This window comes from Tasmannia lanceolata, unplaced genomic scaffold, assembly GCF_043159265.1.
Source record: "Tasmannia lanceolata isolate RefF3 unplaced genomic scaffold, GAP_Taslan_0.1 ptg000002l, whole genome shotgun sequence".
NCBI lineage: Eukaryota > Viridiplantae > Streptophyta > Magnoliopsida > Canellales > Winteraceae > Tasmannia > Tasmannia lanceolata.
Window position 1 is genome coordinate 37717831 of NW_027518679.1, and position 23691 is coordinate 37741521.

Consider the following 23691-nt stretch of genomic DNA (forward strand, 5'->3'; position numbering starts at 1 on the left):
TAGGGTCGTTTGGATGCAAGTAAACTCTTGTGGAGAAAATGGGGTTTTGTGGAAATCTGTTCTACACCCTTTCTTGGATGGGTTGATTTCCACTGAAAACTATTTCCCAGAACAAGGGTTGTACTTTAAAAACAACTAAAGGGTAGGAGAGTAAAACCTATCCCAGGAAATCCCATTCAAACTTCAATGGGGACCTGAGTTTTTCTTAAAATCTGGAAAATAGGAATGAGGTCTATTCCCAGCTATGCTATTCCTATAAACCGAACAGCTCCCTTAATTTTCCCTGGAATTCCTACTTTTGAATTGGGCTAAAGAGAAGCATTGCTTTAGGAGAAGCATTGCTTTAGGAAAAGCAATGGTCGGACCCAGATATTAACATTCCATCGAGGACCACATTGGTGGGTCCCATCATGGATGCGCCAGTCGACTCACCAATTTTGAGACAAATGGCCAAAATCTTCACACAATGACCTGAGTCGACTCACCACCAAATGGCCAAAATCTTCAGACAATGATCAGAATACCAATCATAGATCTTGAATTATGGATGCACGCTGACCATCCAATCGCAAGATTAGATGCCCATGGATAGTAGTTATTCATTGTTGCAATCAAACAGCAGCTAAGCATACCGAATTTATTTGCTTGTGGACGACTATGGCCTTCACAAGTCATGCCTCTGCACATAATGCCTAAGCACCGGTTCAAGTTAATTTAGAATTGAAAATTTTCCTCTGACCTTGAGCATTCTTCCAAGGAATAAGTGGATTTAGAATTTGTTGGGACTCTGGTAGAACTCACCCTTGAAGCTAGCCGTTAAGGAGAGGGTGGGTGCCCAAATCCTTATAAGCCCATCCACATCCCTTCACTTTACCGATGTGGTATCTTTTGCTTTTGCGTGGAACCCCCAAACAGAATTTCTAATTTCCCCATTCAATTTGGTAGAGGACAACAAATTTTTCATTTGAAATTCAACTTCACCCACTTCTGCATAGGAACAAAATTCAAGTCTCATTTGTGATTTGGACGCATTTTCCACTTGAATTTGCTACCACAAGTATTCTGTTTGATGAACAACGTGTGAAAGTTACTATGAAGTCTGTTTGATGAAAAATGTGTGAAAGTTGCTATGAAATCTGTTTTATCACACTACTTGAGGGTGTTGAGTGGGTTTTAAACTCAGAAAACTAGTTGTCAGTAACATTTTGATCTACATGGAATGGTTTTAATTGAGCAGAATTTCATTATGTAGTTTAAGGCTGTGTTCTATTGGATGAGTAATTGGAAATTGGAAATTGAATCCACCATCAGTGCCAGTGAATTCCTTCAAATAACAAAGGAAGTTTGTGTTTGAATGTTCAGAATGCTACTTGACCGTTAGGATATGAGGGATCCTATACAAGTACTATGGCATTTATGCTTTACCAAAGATAGCTGAACCAAAGTTGCCATTCACTGCTATTATGAAATCCCATTTACATTAGCTGCTCAAAATTCCAATCTTGGTTGGAATACACTCCAAAGTAAAGTAGGATGTTGCTGAAATCTATTTGGGATTAAGTGACATTTTGAATTTAATAACTTGGAAAACCAGCTGACAGTGAATGATAGCAAAGGGAAAGGGAGGTACTCATCAGAACAGTGTTACAAAACGAGGATGCGGGTCAAAACGCGGTCGAAGAAAATCCTAGTCGACTCGGCACAATATGGTTGAGTACTCTATTGACGCAGCTGAATACTCGGTTGACGTGGTCATAACTCAGGAGAGTTGAGGAGTTTTTAATTTTTTATTGACTCTGTAAAGAAAAACACGGAATGCAGCCAAGGGAAAAGAGAGTCCACGATAGTGCGGGGGAGGGGGGGTTGCTTAAAACTATGGATCAGAAACAGATTCATAGGTCCTCTGAAATTTGAACTGATAAAACTTTTACCTTATGCAACTCTTCACCAAATATTTCAGTGGAGGTAATACATGATGTTTGGGTTTATTTATTTATTTATTTTTTGGAATGGTGATGATGTCTGGGCTAATTCCACTACTTAAAACTGAGATTCATCTCACCCATAATTGAATTTATTCAATTGAATTTGAATCAGCTTCTATTCCAATACATTGCAACCAGTTTTCTAGTTTAATCTCATATAGCACCGATCTGTCACACCTGGAATTGTCATTGCTAGTCACCACTACCTCTACAACAATTAAATATCGCGTCCGCGATGTTTCACATGCATCAGACGTCCTGTCCCCTCTATGGTTGTAACTTTAGATTTTGCTATTCATAAAATTGTCACCTTTAAAAAAATACATAATCAAATAAACAATCTACAGATACCACATGGTAACAGATCAATTACTCATATTTCAATAAATTATCAGAATGAAACCTTATAACAGTGAATTCATTCTCACGAACTGTATCTTGAAGATGAGACAATTTGATAACTACATCATGTATATAAATGATTTATCTTGAAAAATACAGATTTTGGGACATTCCTGATGTGTCCTGGACAGAAATGTTGGATTCTCTTCCTTGTCTCTTGCACGCGGCGAATGTATCATGTCTGGACCCTTCTTGTTAAAGTGCTCGAAATGTCTCTGGCACAGATGCGTGCTCTGTAACTTGGTAAGGAATACTGAGGAGCTTTAGAAAATGTCATATGGAAGAAAAGAAAGAAATAGATAAGAGTGAGAAAACCAGTGTTGGTATAAACTTCTGCATAATAAAATAACAGTTATGCCATACTTTGAATGTGTGAATATAAACTTCCATAGAACAATGGTTTATCTGATTTTATGAAGATGGGTATATTATGCATCTTTTAGATTGCCCAATATAATCCTAATTCTAATGGATGATCCAAGGAACCAGATTATGTATTGTATACTTAACAATTCAATCATCTGTACTCGACTATATAATCTTATTATTAGTAGAGTTTAATTCCCAAGAGTATTCTGATGAATTTAAATATTCTAACAACGATGGAAATCAAGGGGAATTGGTTACTTGGTAAAAAGATGGTAGGTCACTGAAATTCTAGTGACCTTACAAAGGAAAATCCAAGGAGAGTGATATTTATATGGCAGCTTCCTTTCTTGCATTGAATGGCCTCAATTTTCATTTACTGCATCAAGGCGCCATGCTTCTGTTGAAGAACATCATATCATGATTAATTTGGATAATATGAAACTGAAATTTATAACTAGTACAACATAAATAGATGTTTAAGCAGCAACTATAAATAGAAAATAACTTATTTTTAGTCAGAAGCGGTTGGGAACAGTGAGATTCTTAAGAAGGATCTCAACCTAAGTAGAAGATTCTCAATAACCATAGGCCTCTATAACCTGTGAGAAACACACACACGCACGCACGCGTGCGCACACACACACATATCTATATATATAGAGAGGAAAGTGTTTCTGAGCTCGAGCTCAGAAACACATGCGAGCACACATTTTTGAGGTGATCCAAAGTTTCATTCGAAAGGCCCTTACTTGGATAGGGTGCCTACAAAAAATCAGGTCTGTAGGATCATCCTAACCCTTCCATTTGTGGAGGGAAAAAATGGGTAGATCTATGGAGAAACAACATCTGTCCATTTTTCCCTCCACTTTTGAATGGGTTAGGATGAGATCCTATAGACCTGATTTTTGGTACATACCCTATCCAAGTAAGGGCCTTTCAAATGAATGCTTTGGATCACCCCAAAAATGTGGGCCCACATGAGTTTTTGACTCTCGAGCTCAGATAAGCTATCTGAGAGCTCAGAAAAGCTATCTGAGAGCTCAGAAACACTTTATATAGGATTTGCTAGGAACCATCGCAGAAGGCATTTCTCATAGCGTCTGTTGCATGGGAGAGCAGCCACATAGGCTCATATTTTGTCCTATTCATTTAATTCATCTGAGGTGGCTGCTCTCATGCATTAGACACTATGCGAAATGCCTTCTCTCCTCTCTCTCTCTGTGTGTGTGTGTGTGTGTGTGTGTGTGTGTGTGTAGAGAGAGAGAGGAGTGTGTTGCCTTGCAGAAAACAAAAACCTTGAAACGGAAAAAATGTAAGGCTTGAGTTCATGAATAGGACTAAGAGAGGCCAGAAAGGCCAATGAGTTGGAGAACATCAGGCATACAATACAAAACTATGTAAATAAATAGTGGGGCGACTGGTAACTGGTAAGTAGCATAGTGACAAGAATAGTTGACAAGAGAAGAAAATATGAAATAGCTGTTCAGAGTCGCTGGCGTCTAAAGGCTAAGAAGACAATATAGAAAATTTCCATTAAAAATCATCACATGGTTTCAAAACGCGGCCAAAGAAAATCCTAGTCGACCCAGCACAACGTGGTCAACTACTCAGTTGATGTGGTCATAACTCGAGAGAGTGAGTTTTGATTGTGTGTAGGGGTTAGGGAAAATGCAAACTTGGACAAGAACGCGGCCAAGGTAAAAGGGAGTCAACTCGGGGGAGTCCATGATGATGCGGGGGAATTTTGAAACTATGGTTTCATGGGTAAATCCGGGATTTTCTTAGTTACTTGAAGTAGTAAGAGGCAAGAAAAAGTAGATAAAAAAATAATTTTGGCAATTGGGTAGTCTGGGAATCACAAGGTTTGGTAGCGAACGCTTAGCTATGTAGAACATTTCAGAAACTACATATCAGGGCAAGGACTTCAACTTGCCCTGTCAATACACCCCTATCAGCTGAGGTTAAAAGTGAAAGTTAAGCACATTCAAGCAATGGTGAGGAGTAAAATGAGTTCAGAATAATCAGAACTGCATGGTGTTGCACTGATCACTATATATGCCATAGCCAACCAAATAGAGAAACAGAAGTAAATAAGTGATGAACGCTAATTTAAGAAACCATCTAATGGTTAAAATAAATTACCTTGAAATCTCCTACTTGGTTAAGGTTAGTTTTGAAAGAACTGCAGCTGCCTGGTCACCACCTAACAAGAAATATGGATGCCTTAGAGCAGCTGCAGCTGATAAGCGGCCTCGTCTAAGATATCCTCTCTCTGAAATAAGCTTTGTGACTAGATCCCATCCTCTGCCAGAGTCTTTATCAAGTAGACGTAAATCTGGCCTCAACCGAGTGACATTCCTCCATTTTTTTAAGTCATATCCAACTGTTTTGATTTCAGAGTTGAAATTCTTCAAACCGGCTGTTGACCTTAAGGCAGGAATTGCCATTTGCATGAGTATAATCCCAGCAGAGTACATATCAAACAGGTCAGGGCTATTGAGCTGAAACAATCATGAAAGACGTACGCCACATCAGCAGTGAGTAGGCTTCTTAATATGGTGAAGAAGAAAGTGATATAAAACTACACACTAATAATCAGTTCTCCAATATAAGAGCAATATTCATAAAGAAGGTAACATTGAGGTGGATAAGTTTGCAAATCATGGTATGGAATATGCTGGACTTCATTTGATATTATATGTTGGACCTGTAAAGCAGTGTGTTGTTGGGAATGAAGGATCCTTTTCTGTAATTATACTTCGATAAATAATCAGTTTTAGATATGTCTTGGATCATGAATATTCCTTTTCCATAATAGTACTTCGATAAATAATCACTTTTAGTTAAACTATACTTTGGAAAGTAATAATCACCATTTCTCTTTCCCTCCCCGACTGGAGACAGAAATCCCTTATGCCATAGGCCCAAGATTCAAAATCCATCATGGCTCATGGCGATCCCTCGGAGCATGAAAATGAAAACAATAATTCATTCCAATGGATCCAACCATATTGGTATTTTCAAATCTCGAATACCCAAACCAATACTTCTTCATTAATTTTCATGGGGGAATAACCAAGCAGGAGAGGGTGGATGTAATTCAGCTTGACTGATAAGGAGAGAGGGGTCTTCATAAACTGGCCGACCATATAAGAAATAATCTGTTTTAGATTACATGGTAACCAAATTAATAAAAAAAACACACATTTCTTAAAGGGAAGTGATAAATGCTTTTTCATTACTTGGGACACCCAGCTGCAGTGAATCTAAGACTGCAAAGGGGCAGTTGTGCTTCACATGGGAAGGATTCGACAGATTTGATTGCTACGTACACTGCAGTCGGCTGTCCCAAGTAATGAAAAGGGGCGGATATATCACTTCCCTTCTTAAATTATTGATAAATAAATTCAATCAAACTGACGTAAGTCATAGTTTCATGAATTTTGGCAATTTCAATAAAAAAATAATGAAAGTGAAAAAAAATGATGGATAAATACCTGCCAGAGGATTGGAGAAAGAATGGCTGCAATAGGTTCTGGAGGGGGGACGGGTGTCTCCTCTGGGAGCACATACAATTCAGGAGGACAGTAATCCGGATCAAGAAGTCCACGGTTAGGCACATAGTTCTTGCCGATTCGAAGATCTGTTGCTGCACCAAAATCTATGAGCTTGATCTGTCCCTTCCTTGTGACCACCAAGTTGGATGGTTTGATATCTCGATGAACAATACCCGTGTCGTGGATTTTCTTGAGAGAAGTAATAATCTGCCGCATTATTTGTTTGATGATCAATGCGTTACGTTCATCTGAGTCAAGTCCTTTAAGAACACGCCCAAACATGACAGACTCCAAGTTCAAAGGGAAGTTGCGGTCTTTCATGTAATCGGCCAGGTCGCGATCTCCCTATTACATTTTTATCTGAACTGATAAGTAGCATTACTTTGCTATGAACTGGGAATGGATGGGTTAAAAGCAATATAAAAATGATAGGAAAATCTAGCGATTAGTGGGGTATTGGTGTTAGACATGGATATGAGGGAAAGAGTCAGGATATATGGATGACTAAGGTATAGAGACTGCCAACATTTAAATAGTTATTATATATGCAACTAAGAAGACTTAAGAAATAAGATACAAAAAAGCACTTCAATATTCAGCATAACATGAACAGATTTTCTACACATTATTAAGTAGTAAATAACAGACTAGCGGAAAACATAGTATCAACAACATGATATACTAATATCATATATAATATAGAATGATCCATATACAGTATTATGTCAATGATGTGAGTAATATATTACAGAGTATATACTATATACACAATGGATACTGTTCATGTACGAGAGAGAGTTAGCAGGTAAATTACACACTGGATTGTTAAGAAGGTGATGCAATCCAAAAATTAGCAACAAATTTTGAGGATGGCTATTTTGGGAAGATTCACAAGTGGAAAATACGGACACCGGTTAAGAGATATTTTGGTCAGTTTTGCATTATTGGGAAACTTGCAAGCTTACACAGATTTTGAGATATTGGAACGTGGAAGATTTGGGGAAATTAGATATCTGAAACATAAGGCTATGAGAAATTTGGAAACTTAAAAAGATATAGGAAACATGGTTTTAACAAGCTTTTATTTTATTTCCTAGTATTTTAGCTTTATATTTAGCTAGATATAGTAGTAAGTCTTAGAAACTCTTTTAGGAACTTTCCTTTTATTAGGAGTCTAAAGTAGGTATCTTTCATGAAAATTTTCTCAAGGGTTCATTAGCCGATCAAAGGCTTAGTTGAGTTGAGTTCAGTTCAGTTAAAGTAGGTATCTTTCTATATGTTAGTGGATTAGTTTTAGAATGTTTCTGGTATGTAAATTCTTATTATAAAAAGATGTATGGGAATTTTGAGTTTGGTGGTGCTGAAAATAACAATTGTTATTCTCCGTTTTTGCTAGACATAGCATACATGAGATTTCTCAAGTCTTTTGACTTGATCTTTGCGTTATTTGTTCATTGTTGCTTGGCTGCGCCAGAAGGCATATGATTCGAGTATGTAAAAATACTGTAAAATTAAACCATTTATTAACTCTCATTACCTACCTCGAATTTCCATACAAGCCATTTGCCTCCTTTAGTAAACTCCGAAAGTGTTCTGTCAGCAACAAAGCTTCCGAGGAACTCAGCGCAAGTTTCAGGAGCCGCTCTTGAGACCCTGTAGTTAAACCACTCCTCAAAGTCACCACATTCTTCAGCCCCTTGAATTCCAACCTTTACCTGGTAAGTCATGATTCAGCAATGATACACTGATGAGACAATGTTCATTAATGTGTCAGAAACGGTTCCTTATGAAACAACCAGATGGGTGAAATAATAAGCCCCACATGCATTCAAAAACTATTGTTTCACCGGAACTTGACCCTTCTTACCGTCATTGAGAGTCGGAATAAAAAATAGAAATCCAGTTTAGGTCCCAAAGAGAGATTCTGAAGTGGGACCAACACAATAAGCAGCAAAAAAAAAAAAAAAAAAATCTTCCACCTATAACATGAACAAGTTGAAGAGACAAACAAGATGTGGTTCCAACATATAAACCCCCAAGTATATGACTCATGAAACTATAACATATAAACCCCCAAGTATATGACTCATGAAACTATAATACGAGGAGGTTGGCTTAAGATACAAATGACATCATATTATTTCCATCACATCTTTGTCTTGTGATTTTGTGAGGGAGCTTAATTCCCAACTTCTCTGTTTATTCTTTATCAGTGTGGGCTCATTCAGGATTTCCATATGCTTATCTACCCGCATCAGCTGTGATCTGTTCAATCAGCTACTTTAATTCATGTGTTGGCTTATTATATTCTAATTCACATTTATGTTCTTTAACAGTTGAAACTAGTATTTGCAGATTGGCCTCATTTCAAGAAGTATTAGAGCTAGACAGAAGTACTGACCAGAACTATAGAAACCCACTCATCTTTTTCCATCAATCAATCTTACAGTACGGCATATCTCTAGGAAGATTCAAACAAATTCAACAATTATATAAGCAAGAAAACAGGTATCTCGTTCATCAGTAATGCAACTATCAAACCTCATCTTCTTTGAGTAAAATTACAAGTCAAAAATGGCCCTTCTTGTGAAACAACCTGTGAGATCTCACATCGGAAGAGGAGGGAAAGTTCCTGGGCTATATATGTGAAGTTTCCCTCTCCCTGTGTAGACGCATTTTCAGCATCTCCAAGGGGCGGGCGCCGCGAAGTGGATCGAGTAAAGTTAGTGTTGCTGGAAAACAATACCGGGGAGGGTGGGAAAACTCAGAACCGGACAATACTTACACGGTGGGTCGGGGAGTGACAAGAGTTGTATTTCTCGCAGTACGGTATGCCAACGAAAATGCTGGGCCCTAAGGGGGGTGGATTGTAAGATCCCACATCGAAAAGGAATAGGAAGTTCCTGGGCTATATATTTGAACTCTCCCTCTCCCTATGTAGACGCGTTTTCAACATCTTCAAGGCGCGGGCCCCACAAAGTGGGTCGGGCAAATTTAGTGCTGCTGGAAAACAAAACCGGGGAGGTGGGAAACCCAGAACCGGACAATATTTATGCAATGGGGTTGGGGCGTTAGAATAGTCGTATTTCTCGCAGTACGGTGTGCCAGCGAGGACGCTGGGCCCTAAAGGGGTGGATTGTAAGATCCCACATCGGAAAGGGAGAGGAATTCCTGGGCTATATATGTGAACTCTCCTTGTGTAGACACCTTTTCAGCATCTCCAAGGGGCGGGCCCCGCGGAGTGAGTTGGGCAAGGTTAGTGCTACTGGAAAACAAAACTGGGGAGGTGGGAAACCCAGAGCCGGACAATATTTACATAGTGAGGCCGGGGCGTGACGAGAGTCGTATTTCTCGCAGTACGGTGTGCCAGGGTGGGAACCCAGAACCGGACAATATTTACACAGTGAGGTCGGGAATGACAAGAGTCGTATTTCTCGCAGTACGGTGTGCCAGCGAGGATGCTGGCCCTAAGGGTGGATTGTACGATCCCACGTCAGAAAGGGAGAGGAAGTTCCTGGGCTATATATGTGAACTCTCCCTCTCCCTATGTAGACAAGTTTTCAACATCTCCAAGGGGCGGGCCCCGCGAAGTGGGTCGGGCAAGGTTAGTGTTGCTGGAAAACAAAACCGGGGAGGGTGGAAAAACCCAGAACTAGACAATATTTACACAGTGGGGTCGGGCATGATAAGTCATAAGACTCATATTTCTCGTAGTACGGTGTGCCAGCGGGGATGTTGTGCCCTAAGAGAGGTGGATTGTAAGGTCCCACATCGGAAAGGGAGAGGAAGTTCCTGGGCTATATATGTGAACTCTCCCTCCCCCTGTGTAGACACATTTTCAGCATCTCCAAGGGGCGGGCTCCGCGAAGTGGGTCGGGCAAGGTTAGTGTTGCTGGAAAACAAAACCGGGGAGGGTGGCAAAACCCATAACTAGACAATATTTACACAGTGGGGTCGGGCATGATAAGACTCATATTTCTCGTAGTACGGTGTGCGAGCGGGGACGTTGTGCCCTAAGAGAGGTGGATTGTAAGATCCCACATCGGAAAGGGAGAGGAAGTTCCTGGGCTATATATGTGAACTCTCCCTCTCCCCTGTGTACATGCGTTTTCAGCATCTCCAAGGGGCGGGCCCCGCGGAGTGGGTCGGGCACAGTTAGTGTTGCTGGAATACGAAACCGGGGAGGGTGGCTAAACCCAGGACTGGACAATATTTACACAGTGGGGTGGGGGGGTGACAGAATGGTATCAGAGCTATACCTTCCAAAGTATACTGTGTCAGCGAGGACGCTGGTCCCTAAGGGGGGGATTGCAAGATCCCTCATCGGAAAGGGAGAGAAAGTTCTTATGCTATTTATGTGAACTCCCCATCTCATGTGTAGAAGCGTTTTCAGCATCTCCAAGGGGCGGCCCCACGGAGTGGGTCGAGCACAGTTAGTGCTGCTGGAAAACAAAACCGGGGAGGGTGGAAAAGCCTAGAACCCTATGATTTGTGGACACAGACACGAGTGTTGCGTGTCGACACAGACACGGAGTGTCGGACACGGTGAACTGCCAAAATTTAGAAACGGGGACACGCATAAAATAGAAAGTACATATAATCATGATTTGTGGACATGGATTCGTGTGCCAAGTTTCGACACGGATATGAGGTATCTGACACAGCAACCCCTAAAAATCTAGAAATAGTGTTACACTCATACACATACATACATATAAAGTTACTAACACTTCTAGAATCACACTTAAAGGTGTCTAAAGGAGTGTCGACACGTATGGACACGGGTGTCGTGTCAGACGCGTATGGACACGGGTGTCGTGTCAGACACGACACGTGTGTTGGCAAGGAATTCAAAGTGTAGGCCAAATCATTGGTAGAATTGAACAATATTTACAAGGTGGGGGTAGGGGCGTGATAGAATGGTACCGACCTCGCCAATACAATGTGCCAGCTATGACGTTGGGCCCCAAGGGGGGGGGGGGGGGTGGATTGTGAGATCCCACATCGAAAGATGGAAAGATTCTAGGCTATATATGAGTGGTCTCCCTCTCCCCATGTAGACGTGTTTTTAGCATCTCCAAGGAGCGGGCCCCACGGAGTGGGTTGGGCACTGTTAGTGCTGCTGGAAAACAAAACAAGGGAGGGTGGGTAAAACCAGAACCGGGCAATATTTAAATAGTGGGGTCGGGGCGTGACACGACCAATTACTCCAAAAGCTTACGTTGATAGAGAAGGCGTTATTTAAGCTTTAACACTCCCCTCACTTCTGGCCCCTCTTTTTTAGGGTTGGCCTACACGTGGCACATGTGGCCCTTCTTTTGGGTTGTGCATTACATGTGGATTTTTAATATCAAGGAGTTTTGAACCAAGAACCTATAGCTCTTGTTAGAAATGTGAAATCCCAAAGGGCAACCCAAGAGGGGGGGTGAATTGGGTAATTCAAAAATTTATTTTAATGTGAGTTGATTTTATGTGTAAGAACAATTGATTATTGTAAATTGTGCAAAAGGAGCAAGTAATGATATTTCCAATCACCGTATGAGAGAAAGAAGATAGAGCCAATAGAGATGACACGAGCAATTTATAGTGGTTCGAACCTTCTCCTCGAAGGCCTACTCCACTTGCCAAGTTTGTCTCCCTGGCGAACTCCACTAAAAGTTCCGACGCCACACCAAGCCCGGATCGGAAGGCTTCTTACAGACCAACGCTAGGAATTTAATCCCTCTTACCACACCACTATTGCTTTGAATACAATCAAGAAGGATAAACGCTCTCTTAGCCTCTTAATAGGCTTGATACAACACTCAAACTTAACAAGATTTCTCTCAAGAAATAAACGGTTACAGTAATGATCCTAAAGCCTCTCAAAGGGATCTCAAACTAGGGCACTTTAGGAGCTATAAATGAGGGAGAGAAAGATCTTTATCACTCAAGAGGTAAAAGACTGATTTCAATGCTCATAAATTGTTTTTGCAAAGGTGGAAATCTGTCATTAATGAAGTAAAAGTGAGTTTATATAGGTTTAAGGCAAAAATTAGCCATTATGGGTTTTCTAACGGTCGGTACAAACGAAGTCCGGTCACCCGCAAAAACCCGGTGCGATTTTAAAAAAATTTGAAAACTCGTCGCCGGTCGACCGTCATTGATTACAGCCGTCCATTTTTTCCTCGGTTACAAACCTGTAGGATGCAAGTTTTTGGGCGACGACCGCCAAGTAACTTGCAGTCGTCCGTTGATCTCTCGGGAAAAATTTCCTGCATAACATGATTGTGGCGGCGGTCATCAGCTTTATTCTAGCGGTCGTCCGTTACCATTTAAAGTTTGTTTCTTGTATTTTTCCTTAGACGAGTTTCGTTGTTTTTTCCTTAGTGCCATAGAGTGAGTTCCTAAGATTTATGGGAGGCCTAATACAGTCTAAGGGGAGACAACTTGCTCCTAAGCTATTGAGTCTTCGGTCTTCACTGTTTGAAGGGCACGTGGCTTTGATATCTTGTGAGTTCATTCTACGCCAAGATCTCCATGAGATTCACCTTGCTTCATTGTGCACCATGCCACATTTCTTTCTATTAGTGCTGCTTGTGGATTTAGTCCATTCTGGCTGAAACTTACAACACTTATACAGAACAAAGTGTGAGACTTTAGATTGCAATCAATTTTGGTTTGTTATCAATCAAAACTTGGGTGATAGTTGTACCCTTGGGCTTACAAAAAGAAGCAAGGTTTAGAAGATAGGAAGAAGTGTAAAGAAGATGGGAAGTCTCCACTAGGGAGCTCTTCATGAATATGATGTATATATAGGCCCAAACTAGGGCAACAAAGTACAATGACTAAACTACCCTAAGTACATGTTATTCAACACTCCCCCTCAAGCTGGAGTGTATACACTGTGAAACTCTAGCTTGTTACAAGGGAGACTACAACAACAACTAAAAAGTACAACAAAAAGGACCGTACATAAAAAAAGTACAATAAGCCCATACACAAATCCAGCTTGGTATAACAATCCTCAAGCTGGCGTGGTGAATACATAATGAAAGCATAATACTAAAAAGGACAGCAACGGCCACAGTAAACAGCCTCGCGATCAATGGCCATAAAAAAGAGCAGCTCCCCTGAGGTAGCGCAGCAGCATGAGCGATCAAACAGGGCCTCCTCATAAATGAGAATAGATCCGCATATCATGAGCAATGGAGGCGCCATGGCAGGAACAACTACGATCCAACAAGCAAAGGGGCACACCAATGGTGCACACAGTGACCATCGGCGAAACAGCACAACGCCAAGTGAAGAGGATAACAGCCGATAGGGAAACCATCGGAGACAAGGTCGACAGGGAAACTGTCGCCTGGAGAGAAGGAATAGAAAGAGAAAAAGGATAACCAACCAACGATGGGGAAACCATCGTCTGGAGACTAGGTTAACGGCATGAACATCGTTGGCTGAAAAGAGCCGACCAACGATAGATATGGAAGCCATTACCCTGAAAAGGAGGGAGAAGATAACCATCCAACAATGGGGAAACCATCACCTGGAGACAAGGTCGACGGGATGAACATCATCGCTTGAAAAGAGCCGACCAACGATGGGGAAACCATCGCCCAGAAAAGCAAGGTCAACAGGAAAATATCGTCGCCTGTAAGAGAGCAGACCAACGATGAATATGGAAGCCATCGCCCGGAAAAGGAGGGATAAGATAACCAACCAACGATGGGGAAACCATCGTCTGGAGATAAGGTCAACGGCATGAACATCGTCGCCTGAAAAGAGCCGACCAATGATGGGGAAACAATCGCCCGGAAAAGAGAGGTTAAGGCATAAAGTCGAAAAGACAAAGACTGACTAGAGAGCGCAACACTCCCCCTCAAGAAAACTACATGATGTCGGCTAATAAATCCTTTAGAAAATTTTCATGAAGAAGATGAACAGATCTACCCGGCTCAAATTGAAACTAGAAAATTCAACCAAACCACAATTTACCTTCTGCAAACCCCTCATAGGAAAAACCCACATTTGCAATAAATAAAGAGTCCAACATTAAAAAAAATGACATGAAATTTTTAATCAACCATCCATTTATCTAATCCAAAATGAACTCCAACCATTCACTTAAAACAAGAAGAAGAACACAAGGCCACTTCCGCATTTTTTTGTTCCTAATTCTCGCACGTAAGTCCACATATATCAAGTAAATGATATCAGCACAACCATGTTTTGATATTTGCACTAACTCTTATTTAAAAAGCTGTCAAAGGTTATTACAGTTCCCAAAAAGCTCTCACAATCACAAGCCAATTAAAATGGAAAAGAAAAGCTGGGTTTGTGCAATTATTAAAAGATAATTGTGCTGATATCATTTCCCTATATCAAATATAGTAAAAAAATAGAATTGGATCATACATTTACCTTTTTCAAAATAACCTTCTCTTTGAATCTCTTATCAATCTCTAATCCTTTCCCCCTCTTTCCAACCCTATCTTCCACACTCACATTCTTTGGAACAATTGCCCCAAAATAGACAATCCCAAAAGACCCTTCTCCCAACCTATCCCCAACAACAAAATCCGCCATTTTCAAGCTCCGCCGCCCCGATAAGCTATCAAGAACAAGTTGCAAAGGGGCAAGAAGATAAGTATCAATGGCACCCATTAGTACACCTGGTCTTGCAGTCAAGTAAATCCAACTCAACCCAACAAAAGCCAATAATTCCCATCTCTCCAATTCTGGTAATTCTGCACTAATTCTTTGAAATTGAGATAACCCAGATCGCAGAATGGGGAATAAAGCTGTTGATTCATCCAAATGAAGAGTGTTCTTTAATAGATTATCTGATAAATTGCTGAAAAAGGCTTTGCATTTTATTGGGTTTCTTGTGGAAGGGTTAATGGGTGAAGAGAAGGGTTTTGGGGAGATGAGTTTTGGAGAAGAAAGCCATGGGAATGGGAAGTTTTGTTGCAGAGAGTGAGAGGTTGGAGAGAGTAGAGAAGCCATGGGTGTTTTCTTTTCTTACAGAGGTTTTGTGTTTGTGTGGCTTAGAGAGGGAATGGGAGTGTCTGCAGAGGTGGGTTTTTGGCCACGTGTCAATCATGAAATTATCCGAGGCGTTTGGACTTTCATTTATGTTGCATAGGGTGCAACTTGGGCCTGGCTCGACCCGAATGGGTTCGACCCACCCGAACCGGACGGGCTCGACCCGATTTTGTTCGGGTTGTGTTCGCATTTACTAGAGTTGGGTTCGGTTATGGTTAGGAGCATACTTAGCAAAAACGGGTCGAATTTTTGGGGCTTCGAGTTGAGCGTTTACCATAAAATCAGGTCAGGTTGAGCTTTCGATTTTTTCGGGACTTTGGGTTGAGCTTTTACCAAAAATTCAGGCCGGGTTGATTCCAATTCATCTTTTAGCAAAAAGCTCAACCCGACCCGACCCGACATTAGGGGTGTAACTCGGGTCAATTTTTTGAGATAACGGGTTGAGCTTGTACCATAAGATCGGGTCGGGCTCGGGTTGATTCTGTCTAATTTTGCTTCTGTTTTTTTTATTGACAGAGTGCTCAAGTTTAAAAGGAAATTAACAGTAACAAGTAGTTGCTTACCAAGTGCTCCTATTTTTTATTTTTTTTTCCCAGAGGGAGGGAGCTGATTGTTATGGCACCAGCAAGTAGGGGTATCCAAAGGCAAACAAAAATATTTGCAAATAATGTCAGGGCCCGTTTGGATGCCGAGAAGATTTTCATTTGGAATTCGCACATTTGCAGCCCTTTTTGCATTGTAATTTAAATCAGATCAAATTCTTGGATTTCTAATTCAGCAGCTGACAGTGAAAAAAATCAGATTTCTAAATTTGTTGTGGAAACAAGAAATTGGAAATCCACAAAGGCAGTTTCCTTCACCCTCTTTGCTCCTCAACCCCTTGCCACCACTAGGAAGTACCCCCTTCCATCTCTGTCTCCCTCAACATGAGCTGCCGGATATATTCATTATGTATTCAAAACTCAATTCCAAATCCAAATAAAAAATGGGAGGTATCCAAACGGGCCCTTATGGGATTTGCTAGGGACCATCGCAGAAGGCATTTCACGCATGAGAGAGCAGCCACTCAGGCTCACTTTTTGTCTTACTCGCTTAATCCATCTGAGGTGGCTGCTCTCTCATGCAACAGCCAGCCTGCAAAATGCCTTGATGGTGTCCATAGCAAATCCTTAATCTTGTTTTAAGATTGTATCCACAGGGAGATGCACTTTCTTTTTGAAAATTCACAGAGAAATGTAGATGGGATTTGGTAGCGTCCATGATAGCAGCCACAGAGGCTCACAACAACATGAACATATATAAAAACAATGAAATGTCAATATAACAAAAAAGCAAATATTCGGCCACACAAATCGTTTATAACATTCACCTTTCCCCATAAGTATCCATAGGTTGTGAAAGAGTTCCTCAGCAGAAAGACTGAGTACCTTTAAGGAAAGGGGCAGGGCTCACATAGGTGAACCCCATGAAATTGCAGTCACCGGCGACTGGGCTGGCGACTGGAGAATCCAACAGTGCCATATTGGTCAACCGCTCCTCAAAGTTGGCAACGCATTGCTTTCCAGCAACGTTTGGACGGAAGCTCGGTTGGATTTCTCTCGCATCTAGTTTCTTCCAGTTGATAGACTTGAACCACTTGTGACGTTTTATCTCATCCCCACCACCCAGTCCACCGCCCACGCGCTTGCTCGCATCTTTCTGCAGTAGCTGAAACAAACAAAAAAGAGGTTTTGTTATTCATAGATAGGGTGGCAAAGAAATGTGACCAAATCCTGCATCTATCAAGAACAAAAAAAAATTTAAACCTAGTTTGATACCAGCTACTAAGAAAACAAAAAAAAGTTTTCCTTTCTTTCTTTTTTTTTTGTTATCCATTTTTGCCCAAATACTAGTACAACAAATTTATAATTATCACATGGTTTGAGTTTTATCTATTTAAATAGTAAATTTTTTATATGATATTTACTTAACCTATCAAATTTTCTAATATATTACCTGTTTTAACCATATTAACACATAAAAGAATTAAAATGTGGATTACCCCTTTCAACAGAGAATGCGCCTCAGAAGACAGAAAAGCAGGCAGCTTGATCTTATCCTTGATTATTTTCTGCTGAATCTTCTCCCGGTTGCCGCTAAAAAAAGGTGGCTGCACAAGGTAATAAAAAACATAATCAATAAAAGCAAGTCTGTTTACCATCAAGAATGTTTAAATTCGTAATACTGGAAATTATTATAACAAGGCAAACACTCATGAGTCATGATGCTTCACATATTTGAATAATAAAGATAGATACACTGTTTTCCTTCAGGCCAAAGCCCTAATAAAGACCCCTTTTCAGAGATCCACCTTTGATTTAGGTCTTTTATCAATTCCTTGTATATGTGCACTTCATAAGTACCCATTAGGTATGTTTTGTAATTACAGGAAAAGTAAAGAAATACATGCAGATACAACAAGCAGCACGCATACACCATAGAAAGAACTAAGGGTAATTCATTCAATGGTACAACAGTAGTTGAAGATGTATTGGCTAATTTTCTTGTCTTTCTTTTGAATGACAACAGCTCTTTTTCCCCTTTTTTTCCGAATGGTATGACAGTGCTTGAACGATGAGCATTGCTCATGGTTCTTTTTTTCTAAGAAACCGTATAAATTTATTAACAACGCTGCAGTTACAATGGGGGCAGAGATTGCCCCACATAGAAATAAAGCCCTAAAGACACCATTTTTGGCTAACGAATCCGCCAAAACAATAGCAGTATGGAGAGAGTGATGAAACTCCAGCACATCATGACACAAACAAGTGATGTTCCTAACCTCACTACTCATGGTTAGATTTGCACATTGACATTTAAAATATAATAAACCACAGATTTAATAAGGGTAGGGAGGACAAGAGTCATCCAACGAAGAATGGGAGGCATTTAATTGCATGTTAACTTGCCGATGGCTATAAACACAGAGCTGTTTTTTGGATAACAAGTGCTAGTCCCATGCAAGAGTTCCATAAAAATGGAAAAAGAGAGAGAAGAAAAGAAAACCAACCTTCCCGGTGAGCATTTCAAACAATAAGATACCAACACTCCACCAATCGGCAGCCTTATCATGTCCCTTCCCAAGAACAATTTCAGGTGACATGTACTCTACTGTTCCACACATGGAGTTGGACCTTGAGTTCTCTTCAAATTGTTTTGCCAGGCCAAAGTCAGTCAACATAGCCTAATCAAAATGCAAGCAAATTATCAAAAACTATATAAGAGGGAGAAGGTATTGCCGAAGAACAGGTGTGCTTGTTTTGCATATACGGAAGAGAAAGGGAGAGAGTAGAGCATAGGATCATACGTGGCCCTCAGCATCGAGAAGGATGTTCTCAGGTTTGAGATCCCTATGCATAATACCATTTGCATGGAGGTGCGCAACAGCAGAAACAATCTCAGCAGTATATATGCGTGCAAGATCCTCTCTGAAACAAACAGTAAGGGTCAATTGCTCTATAATACAGGGTTTAATCTATTGAGATTTTCATAATCATCCATAGGTAGTCAGCGAAGTGTACCTGAAAAGGCCATGATGGTAAAGCTGAAAAAATAGATGTCCTCCATTCACAAAATCCAGCACAAGATATAGTCTGTACTTTGTCTGCATCATAAAACACAATAAATCATTCAAAAATAAATAAAAAATAAAACACAATAAATCATTCTAATCCTGCGCAAGATAGGTGTCCTCCATTAACAAAATCCAGCACAATATATAGTCTGTAATTTGTCTGCATCATAAAACACAATAAATTATTCAAAAAAATAAATAAATAAACACAATAAATCATTCTAACCCTGCACAACATTCATTTCAACTAGATCTCCATCTCCATTTACAGTATTATAAGCAAATAACAAGTGCATTAAAGATACCATTCCAAAAAAACAGGTACATTAAAGATACAGGAATAACACCAAATGAATCAATCAGAGCATGAAGAGTGCAAATAAGTACTAATTAATGATTTGAATGGTTACCTGGAATGAGTATCTTAGCTGCACAATGAATGGGTGGTCAATTTTTGTTAAAATGTCTCTCTCGGCTTTCATGTACTCTGAGTGATTTTTCTCCATAATCTTATCCTTCCGCATGACCTTCATGGCATATATTTCAGAAGTACCTTTCTTCCTTACTTGAAACACTTTCCCAAAGGCACCTTGTCCAACAAGCTTCATAACTTCAAAATCCTCAAGTCCCACACCTTGTTTCTTCACCAACTCAGGGTTAATATCATCGAAAGGTTTCCCTACAGCATCAACTACAGATGGTTCCACAATTTCTCCTACCGTCTCACCAGTGACACACTCTACAAGCTCCAATGAACTCTCCGTCTCATGTAAAGTGAGCAAGCTGACCTGCAAGGATGGGCTAACACAAGACGTGGGCCCCACCAGCGAATGTGATCGGCTGTAAATGACCACTGGTTCATCATAAGCTATTTCACTCGAATCAATCACTGTTACAGAATTCCCAGAGTTTGTCAAGTTTAACTCGACTGGGGATTGAACTGGCATGGGGCCAAATACGTCAGAAAAATCAAACTCCGCATGTTCCGAGGGAATATCAGGGGGTTCCACGCGAAGAAACAACTGCCTCTGGAAAGACTTGCACATGCGGTTCTCAGTAGGCCTAGTCACACCGGGTATTTGAGAAGAAACCATCTCTTCGAACAATAAATAAACGGAAGTTGTTGTGGGTAATTAATAGTACGTCCACTGCCTACGACAGGCTCTCTCCAAAAGCGTTCAAGATGGAAACTGATGAAGAAGGATTTCTAACAATGGCCTTCAACAGCTGGAAGTCCACGTACACAACAGGAGTTCCCAGGAATCTTGGGAGTAAGCAAACCAAAATCCAGAACAAGAAGTCGTTCTTGTTTCCCGATTTACAGGAAACAGCAGATGCTACAGTACTTCTTGAATTCATGAAGATCTAGTGTTGAAAGCTGTAATGCAGTCAAGCAATGAAGTTAAATGAAGCAGTATGCCAAAAAAACAGAAATAAACCCTAGCCCTAATATTCATAAATTACCACAAAAAACCAAATATGGTTGAAACAGAAAGAAACCCTGGCCCTAGAACTTAAAACATTCATTTAAACAAGAAATCAAGGAGATCAAGTCAAAAGAAGAAAAACAAACATATTAAAGATCAAAGAAAAAGCTTTTAACATGCCCAAGAAACAAGAAATTTATCAGACTTTGGTTTATTCAAACAATTCCTAGTACTAGTAATATAGCACAATAAATATAAATCGTTTTGAGAAAAAAAACTCAACGAAATCACAGGACATAAGAAGATGCATGAGAAAACAGAATAAATGAGCAAAAGCTGAGGAAAAAAACAAAAATAAATAAAATTGAAATCAACAAAATTGAGGAGAAGATGAGAGAGCACTGCTTAAGATGGTTTGGGCCTATCCAACGTAGGCCTTTGGATGCTCCAGTGAGAAGAAGTGACTCGTGCCAAGTTGACGGAGTAAAAAGAGGTAGGGGCGGACTAAAAACAACTTGGGTAGAAACAGTGAGGAAAGACTTGAGGGCTAGGAACATAACAGAGAGCACGAACTTCGATAGGATAGAATGGAAGAAAATGATCCATGTAGACGAATCCAACTAGTATCAGGATTAGACTTAGTCAATTTGAGCTGGGTAGATCCTTTCACCTTCTTCATGAAAATATTCTAAAGGATTCATTAGCCGACCCCAACTACTTTGGGACAAAGGCGAGTTGTATTGAAAATCAAGACAGGAATCTAGCATGCCTCCGGATTGTGAAATCAATTTCTAATATCAATTATCCACAAATGAAAATCGAGCGAACCCTATAAAATAAAAGACGCATTAAGAAATAGGAAATTCAAGGAGATCAATAATCTTGCAAGCCTTTCAAATAACAGAATTCATCAGATTTAGAATTACTAAAAGAAAAATCCGTATATTCACGCAATTCTATAAATTAACATAGCCTCGAAAAATAAAAAATTAAACGGCCTAGATCATAGAAAAATAAAAAGGACAATCCAATCATAACATGTGGAAATTTCACACCTTTCAATCAATTCCTAAAATCCAAAAAAAAAAAAAAAAAAATGGAACCTGAAAACCTAAACAAAACACAAAACAAATTGCAAGGATAGACATGAAGACGGAGAAATCAGAATAAATTGCTAACCAGAACACAATCAACAAAAAGAAAAGGAAAAAAGCACAATCAAACCCTGGAAACCCTAATCAAACCCTAGAAAATTTGATGCAGACATCTAAATTCGTAAAATCCATCTCACTTCAGATCTGTTCAAACAATTCCTAAAATCCATAGAATTACCAGAAAAAATATAAATATGGAACCTGAAAACCTAAAAAAAACTCAAAACAAATAGAAGGATAGACATGAAGACGGAGAAATCAGAATAAATCGCCAACCAGAACACAATCAACAAAAAGAAAAGTAAAAAAACACAATCTAACCCTGGAAACCCTAATCAAACCCTAGAAAATTTGATGCAGACATCTAAATTCGGAAAATCCATCTCACTTCAGATCTGTTCAAACAATTCCTAAAATCCATAGCCAAAACTAACGAATTACAACAAAATGGAACCTGAGAACCTGAAGAATACGTGAAACAACAATCAAACCCTGGAAACCCTAAACAAACCCTAGAAAAAAATTGATTCGGAAAAAAGGGGAAAAATATATTTCTGGCTTACCTTTGGAGATTGCCTCAGTAGCGATCAATTACCCTTTGAGGGAACTTTTCTCGAATTCCCGTATTTATAGTAGCAGAAAACCTAACGCGAATAGATCCCGTTTCGAACTCGGATTACACGTGTCTTTATTTAGTTGGCTGAGAATAACACCAAGCAAAAAACGTAGGGGGTGATGAATATATTCGCACCCCTTGTGGGATAATTCGCATCCTTTCACGTTAAAAAGCGTTAAAGTCTGCCACATATCCTCCTTTACAAGGGAGCGAATTATCCTACAGAGGGGGCGAAAAATGATCTCCTATAGATTGAAGAATTTAGGATTTCGCAACGATGCGGGGGAATATGCTTTAACCACTCGTTTGGGTGGCGTTCAAAGGCCGAAATAGTTGCCAGCTGTATGAATTGACGATAATGCCCTTTAGTAAATTATGTAATTTCTGAATGCCCTTTATTGTCGCGGCGTCTAACAATGATTGGAAGTAAGTCAAATAACGAAGGAAGTGCAGGTGGGGGTTATAATCCTACGGTCCTGATTTTCTTGATATGGCTTATCTATTTCATAAGATCAACGGTCTTGATCACCTTATGAGGAGCTGTTCACTGTGGGGATAATAACAAGCCCGGGCTTCTTCTTTTTAAATCCTTGGAAGGATTTGCTATACTTTGTTGATGTCCTCCTGTTTTCTTTGATAAAATAGTGCAATGTAATTCCCCCAAGCAGGATAGCCAATCCCAAGAATGACTTATCCAAAGATTTATATTCCTAACGCTCTGTTTGGTTACGTTTTTTTTAGTAAAATAGCAGGGAATGTAATTCTCCTCATTAACCGAGGGATATTTGGTAGGGATTTAACAGAAATTGGAATTTTGACCGCCGATTATGTCGGGCGCTTGTCGGGTGACATGGAACCCTCGAAATTCACCGGAAGAATTTCTCCAAATCGAATGAAAAATGGGACAATTTCTCAGGAAAATTCTTTTTCACCGTAATTGTCATAATTTTCTACTTTTGCTTATAGTTTTTTCCGTAATTGTCATATCTTATTATATTTTGTTGGTATTATTTTTCATAATTTTCAAACTTTATAACAATTTCTAGGTAATTTTTCATTTAAAACTTTATCTATTTTACTTTTTTTTATAATGATTATTTTTTTGCTTATTTTTACTTTTGCTAGCAACTTTTGCCCATGTGCGCATCTTTGCACAAGGATGGCCACATGCCGAGAAGTGGCATAGGAGAAGTTTGCTAGCAAATTCCTATAAAAAAATGAAATGTTATCAACACTACTGTTTTCTTATGAGGGCACTCTCACTTTATTAAAAGTACGGTATGGCCCACACCATAGGATGATCCAAATCGTCCATTAGATGGGCCATAGCCTAAATAGGTTATGCTCCAAAAATCATTTACATAGGATGATCCTAACCCTCCAATCTGAATGTTAGAGGGTTGATCCTAACCCTCTATAGATCAGAGGGTTAGAATCAACCAATGGAAATAATTTTGGGGCATAACCTATTTAGGCTATGGCCCATCTAATGGACGGTTTGGATAATCCTATGGTGTGGGCCATACCGTACTTTTTATAAA

The 23691-nt window shown here is 39.8% G+C and overlaps 2 protein-coding genes across 7 annotated transcripts; both read right to left on the reverse strand.

Annotated features, from left to right (window-relative positions):
* Nucleotides 1-2333: 2333 nt before the first annotated feature.
* On the reverse strand, nucleotides 2334-15386 carry STN8 (Protein kinase superfamily protein). 6 transcript variants are annotated; one of them, XR_013246684.1, is made up of 6 exons: nucleotides 14717-15385; nucleotides 7855-8028; nucleotides 6254-6658; nucleotides 4899-5257; nucleotides 3058-3153; nucleotides 2334-2620 (listed from the first exon to the last, which is right to left on the reverse strand). XR_013246684.1 is itself a non-coding variant. In XM_077376704.1 (5 exons), the coding sequence occupies exons 1-4, from the start codon at nucleotides 15299-15301 to the stop codon at nucleotides 4910-4912; spliced, it is 1512 nt and encodes a 503-aa protein (XP_077232819.1). In that variant the 5' UTR covers nucleotides 15302-15386; the 3' UTR covers nucleotides 2334-2620; nucleotides 4899-4909. The 6 variants fall into 6 exon arrangements, 2 of the variants coding, with proteins under 2 accessions (XP_077232819.1, XP_077232818.1); XR_013246662.1 differs by having other exon boundaries at nucleotides 2334-2648; XR_013246678.1 differs by having other exon boundaries at nucleotides 3015-3153.
* Nucleotides 15387-16643: 1257 nt separating this feature from the next.
* Nucleotides 16644-22195, reverse strand: LOC143871939 (serine/threonine-protein kinase AtPK2/AtPK19-like). The gene is made up of 7 exons (XM_077376705.1): nucleotides 22098-22195; nucleotides 19364-20331; nucleotides 18901-18983; nucleotides 18687-18807; nucleotides 18390-18563; nucleotides 17382-17489; nucleotides 16644-17047 (listed from the first exon to the last, which is right to left on the reverse strand). Exons 2-7 carry the CDS (start codon nucleotides 20045-20047, stop codon nucleotides 16748-16750), a joined length of 1470 nt encoding a protein of 489 aa, XP_077232820.1. The 5' UTR covers nucleotides 20048-20331; nucleotides 22098-22195; the 3' UTR covers nucleotides 16644-16747.
* Between the last annotated feature and the right edge of the window lie 1496 nt (nucleotides 22196-23691).